Source organism: Coregonus lavaretus (assembly GCF_964263955.1).
Source record: "Coregonus lavaretus genome assembly, chromosome: 39".
In the NCBI taxonomy this organism is placed as follows: domain Eukaryota; kingdom Metazoa; phylum Chordata; class Actinopteri; order Salmoniformes; family Salmonidae; genus Coregonus; species Coregonus lavaretus.
Genome location: NC_140026.1, coordinates 15267731 through 15273730, shown reverse-complemented (window position 1 = coordinate 15273730; position 6000 = coordinate 15267731). Strand labels below are relative to the sequence as shown.

At 45.7% G+C, this 6000-nt stretch overlaps 1 protein-coding gene across 2 annotated transcripts in view; it reads right to left on the bottom strand.

The window, feature by feature from the left end:
- Positions 1 to 307: 307 nt before the first annotated feature.
- LOC311112767 (neuralized-like protein 4) overlaps positions 308 to 6000 on the bottom strand; it is a 35797-nt gene continuing 30104 nt past the window's right edge. For both annotated transcript variants that reach the window (XM_084155905.1, XM_084155906.1), the window contains exons 24-30: positions 5773 to 5952; positions 5063 to 5153; positions 4853 to 4960; positions 4037 to 4181; positions 3601 to 3713; positions 3056 to 3230; positions 308 to 2848 (exon numbers count right to left, since the gene is read on the bottom strand). In XM_084155905.1, the coding sequence (XP_084012031.1) occupies positions 2644 to 2848; positions 3056 to 3230; positions 3601 to 3713; positions 4037 to 4181; positions 4853 to 4960; positions 5063 to 5153; positions 5773 to 5952 (1017 nt within the window). In that variant the 3' untranslated portion in view covers positions 308 to 2643. The remainder of the gene's footprint in view (positions 2849 to 3055; positions 3231 to 3600; positions 3714 to 4036; positions 4182 to 4852; positions 4961 to 5062; positions 5154 to 5772; positions 5953 to 6000) is intronic.

The window sequence follows — 6000 nt, the reverse complement described above, 5'->3', positions numbered from 1 at the left end:
TTCAGTTTCCTTTAGTTCCGACCTAGGTTCCGACTAGCACTTGAACGAGTCATCATAACACATTGGCAAGGCAACAGAGCCTGAATGAGCCGTCAGTTTTTTGGGAAAGCTGATAGAACACTATTGGCGTTAAGAAATCAGTCCTATAAATAATTGTGAAAAAAGGTGTGATTGAGGAAATATGCAACACTGCAATAACATGTCAGTGACTGGAGAAAAGATTATACTCCAAAAAAATTATGTAAAAAAGGAACCAAGACCAAGGAAAGCCTTAAAAGGAGAAACACATGAAGCCAGTCCAGAGTCATAATGTGCATACTGTCTATTGGTTTATTCATTTTTTACAAATCAGGAAGATGATTTAATGTTATGTAACAACCTGTACAACGCAACATACAGAAAAAAATACAAATACAAATTAATTATGGTAAAAAGCAGCACTGGGCCTTTAAACAACCCCATATATTTTTCACATTTTGATTGGACGTTGCAAGCAAGTACATTTTTTCAAACCCCACCTTTTTTGCAATAAATTAGTTTATACACAGTTTTGTGTGAGGAAAGTTGACTGAATCTTGACTCAAAACCACTGTTTTCCTCTCCTTTTTTGTCAAAACAATAACTTGGCAAGATGGCTGGGTTATTTATGCATGTAGTGATGTAAGTATCTCAGATAATTTTGTTGCCAAACAAAACAGGTGGTTAAACATGGTTAAAAGATATGCTTGGAGAGCTGTCCAAATACAATCAAATATTAGCTGAATATTTGGATCAGGAATGAATGAACCCCTGTGTTAATCTATGTAATGTATTATGTAAACTGAAGGGTGTTAGTTTTAACGTAAAGCAGACAGGTAGAACGTAAACGGACTATGAAAAACAAAACGACAAAAACCCTTATGAATCACATTCGCAACGTAAACTCCAGCATCAGGGCCTGCATTTCGTAAAGACTCCATTTCCCAAGAGTCTTTGCATGAACACGCCAAGGTGAAGCCACACCCCTATGATGTGATTGGCTCTGAACATTCCTCCCTGGTAAACGATGACAGAATGGATGGATCAGAGGAAGACAAACGTAACCAGTGTAAACAACGATGTGTGAAAACGGGTATGTTCAGCAGGGCACAACGTTGTGGAAAGTTCAGATAGAAATACCTTATGAAGAACAAACATGCCTCTCTGGTATAGAACGCTGTCAGCTCTATTCATGACATTTCTATCTGCAGCGTTACGCAACGTTTTCCTCCTGAACTAGCTATAGAAAATGAGAAGAGATATCTTTAGGTCCGGGCCCATTTCGATTACTAGTTTAAATAGAATCGGGCCTGGGCCTTTATGCATCAGGGTCATGTTTAGTATGGCACACCGTAAAGAATGACATTTAGCAAAGGAAAACAACTGTTTTCTCATTGGACAAGCTCAGGTAGAACCTCCCCGTTTTCAAAACATTTTCTCCCTGCTGAACACACCCCTGTTATTCCCTCTACCCTGCATGTGTAGAATCCCTCTAACCTCCAGTGAAGTGAATATGACAGGTGTAAAGCAGTGATAGGGGAGAATTCAGGAGACAAAGCTTAATGGCCAGACTGACTGGTTGAAAAACATTGAACATTTCTCTCCCACTAGTTCTGACGGTGGTGTTAGTCTCCATCACTATAGTCCTTCATGGCTTCCTCTCCTCGTCTCCTTTCCTTTATCTGCACTGATATGAATGAACCGGAACTGGACAGGTGAAAGTAAATTCCCATTAGGCAACAGCCACCTGATCGTTTTCACCTATCCTTTGTTTTCAGATCAGTGCAGTTAGCGTTACACCTGTAAACATTTTGCGGCAGTTTTTGAGTTCCTCCCTCTACAGATGCTCTCAGGTCCTCCTGTTCAGGGTTATTTTCCAGTCTTTTTTCCTCCTTTCGGGTCATTGTTTGATCTATCGCTCTTTTCCTCCATTTCCTTCTGACCCGTGGTTAAGTATTTCGTTTAAAAAACCCAATAGTCAGTGACCGTCTTGCGCAGCAGGCGGTGACGGGTGGAGGTCGCCGTTGCGAAGTGGCTCAACAAACGGTCCAAGTCTTGGAACGCAACATGACCGGTTTGGGTTGTGCACTCTGTGCCTTTTCACAGGAGAACCAAACTGATCAGTCTGGGGCATAGGGGTTGATAAAAACAAGAGCTAGAGGGAGAGAACAAGAGAGAGAGGGGGGAGGACAATAAAACTGCGCTAAAAGAAAAATAGCTGTGACCAAAAACAAGTGTTGTATTATGAAGGATAAAAAATAAATGTTAAAATAAAAAATTTATCGCCCACGAAGTGTCCAAAACATAAAGTGCAGGCAGTGTCCGTCTGGTTGTTTTTCTCTGAATCCACCTTAGCTCCTTCCCGTTAAAAGTGTCAGAGAACAAACAAAAACAAATAAACAAAACATTGTCCAAAATAAACAAAACAAAAATAATACTGAATTGTCAGTCAACAATCCCCCCAGCAACAGGAACAGGAGGGAAATTCCACAAATTCCAAAGAGTCTCAAAGTCTGGAATATGTTTGATGGAGAAGTAGTAGTTTTGGAGGCACCGCTGGGATAGAGTAGCTCCCTTTCCCCCTCTCTCTCTCTCCATCCATCAATCTCTCCATCACTCCCGCTATCACTCCACCCGTATGAGCAGGCCGTAGAGGACGGTGCCCCCCTGCTCCTTAGTGATCCACTCGATCTCTGTGTTGCTGAAGCGGGGATCCAGGGGTTCGCTGGCTCCCAGGGTCTGGGCCCCCACCTTATAGGAGCCCGGCCGCACACACACCTGGAAACCCACCTGGGCCTGGTGACAGCGGTGAGAACGGGGGTCCCGGAATCTGGAGGGAGAGAGTGAAAGGGCAGAGTGAGGACAGCAGGAGTCATGGGAAGAAGAATGAAAGCAAGATAGTGAAAGAACAAGACAGTAATAATCACTTAAATTTGAATAAGAGCAAAAGGCAGATAGAGAGCAGAGCATGAGAGAGATGCAACAATAGATGGGACAAATAACAGGGCAGAAAATAGTGGTATTGACTGACACGTACTGCACTTTGGGGGCGAACATCTCCAGGCCGGAGTAGCGCATGGTGGGGGACAGCTGTACCCGGGGCGCCTCCCTGTCCCTGTCAGGGAGACTGTTGCTGCTGTTCTCCTCTGGCTCACTGTAGCCGTTAGGACCCTCCGTCTTCAACGGAGACACAGAGAAAATGGACGACGTCCCTGAAACACCAAGACAACACGGTTTAGTTCATTTACAACACCATCACCATTCTTTAATCATTAGGGGAAATGTTTGTGGTGATGGAAATGGTTCTGGAAATCGACCATGAGTTCCAAAAGGCTAGATTATTTTAATTTATTTTTAATTTTACCTTTATTTAACTAGGCAAGTCAGTTAAGAACATTCTTATTTACAATGACGGCCTACACCGGCCAAACCCGGACGACGCTGGGCCAATTGAAATCCGGTTATTGCTTTCGGAGAGAAACACCTTGAGGTGATATGCTCATCAAAATAAGCAACCTGTGGTCAATTCACAACAGTTAGTTAGTCCATAAAGTGGATAAGGAAACAAATGCCATGTCGTACCAGAGAGCAGCTGAGCATGGTCCAGGGTGCGTCTCAGAGCCCCTACGCTGGTGCCGTGGTAGGCTATGTGCCACTTCTTAAACGAATTGGACACCTCACAGTGGGGCTTGATCCTGTAGGGAGGGAGAACATACACACCAAGTTGTTAGATAACCCCTCTACCAGAGTCCTATGACATTGATACTCAAAGCCAGTTCTCAAAGCTTTACTGTTTTTACTTTCCTTCTCCCGTCAAGGTGAAAATAAGTAATTAATTAAGTAATTAGTTAATTGAACTAGATAAAACTAATTCAGGCTGATTCATTGGACTTGAAGAGCACCGTCACTGATGTTAAGAGTGATTGGTTGAACATAGTTTTGCAGCCAACTGAGCTACAGTGTGATTGGTTGAAGACAGTTTTTGAAGCCCACTGATTGGCTGTCTGTAACCTCTGACCTCAGAGCGAAGCGGCACCAGCCAAAGGGCAGGGCGTAATCCCGGGGGGGCTCCCCTCTCTTGTAGTAGGACTCGTCCCCCCGCAGCTTGTGGCACGACTCACAGTAACACAGGTTATACTTAGCATCCTCGTTGAAGTAACCATCTGAGAGAGATGATAGGGGGAGGGGGCAGAGAGAGGGAGAGAAAAATGAAATATGGAGAAGTTATGATTAAGTCACAGAGAGACGAGTAGACACGGAGAGACAGAGACAGAGAAAAAGAGAGACAGAGAGACGACAGGGAAAGAGAGAGAGAGAGAGAGAGAGATAGAGAGAGACAGAGACAGAGACAGAGAGAGAGAGACAGAGAGAGAGAGACAGAGAAAGAGACAGAGAGAGAGAGACAGAGAGAGAGAGAGAGACGGAGAGAGAGAGAGACGGAGAAAGAGAGAGAGAGAGAAACGGAGAAAGAGAGAGAGAGAGAGAGAGAGAGAGAAAGAGACAGAGAGAGAGAGAGAGAGACGGAGAGAGAGAGAGAGAGAGAGACGGAGAAAGAGAGAGAGAGAGAGACGGAGAAAGAGAGCGAGAGAGAGAGACGGAGAAAGAGAGCGAGAGAGAGACGGAGAAAGAGAGAGCGAGAGAGAGAGAGAAAGACAGAGAGAGAGAGAGAGAGAGAAAGAGAGAGAGAAAGAGACAGAGAGAGAGAGAGAGAGAGAGAGACAGAGAGAGAGAGACAGAGAGAGAGAGAGAGAGAGAGAGAGAGAGAGACGACAGAGAAAGAGACAGAGAGAGAGAGAGGGCAGTACACAGAGACAGTAGTGTGTATGTTCCTCACCTGGCAGTGCGAGCAGGTCCTTGAAGCGCGAGCACAGGGCCTGGTACTCACAGGTCTTGTTGGGGTTGACCTCTGGATGGGGTGTCCAGCACACACTCTCTTTGATCCCTGGAGGTCAGATGTCAAAGGTTAGCACTGGTTCAGCCCAGAGCCACAGATGTAAAAGGCCTGTATTAAGTTGACATATTCGTCATGCTCTCCTCCTCTCACCATCAACCATGTCAGCCTTCTCCATGTCGCCCTGGCAACGCGCCTCGCCGCTCTCCCCTCCCACGGTTGACACGTTGGTCACTATGGTAACCTGCCATGACAATGACATCAGAGGGTGTCACTGAAATCTCTCGGCCCCTGGTGTGACACAGATTATGCAGTCCCAGGCCAGGCTGGGCAACTGAGATCATTAAACCGGCCTGGTGGGAGGGCTGGGATTACGGAGCGTCTAAATGAGATTGGGATTATGACTGTTACACTGTGTAACTTTGGCCAGGTGGAGGTATTTCAAGATTAAAGGTCATAGAGCGAAAGACTAGTAGATTAGCGTTTCTAGCTATTGATCTAAAAGTGGCCCCGAGTAGGACTGAGTCCCAAATGGCACCCTATTCCCTATATAGTGTGCTACCAGAGCCCAATAGTGCACCACTTTTGGCCGGGCTCTGGTCAAAAGTAGCACACTATATAGGGAATAGGGTGCCATTTGGGACTCAGTCCTACTCGGGGCCACTTTTAGATCAATAGCTAGAAACGCTAATCCCAGCCCTCCCACCTGATATAGGCTCAGAGGGCTGCCTGGATGCTGGTCTGGTTTTCCACCATGACCGTTCATCATTAAATCATGTCCAGGTAGAAATGTCTGAACTTCTTCAACCTCTAAAATAATTCTGACCGTTTTGAATGGGAGTGGGGGCGGGTGACAGACGTACCTGTTCACACTGTCCGTATAGGTCTATGAGGGGGTAGCATGGTGTAGGGATGTCCAGGGCTGCTACTCCCTGGTCCATACCGTTCACATAAAGGTGCAGACAGCTGTTCACATCCACTAGCAGACCCAGGACTGTACCCTCTGGACATGTGTCCAGGTTTGGACCATAGTTCTCACAGATCTGATGGGGAGGAAAACGGGGAGAGAATGGAGGTGAAGTGATGGAGGG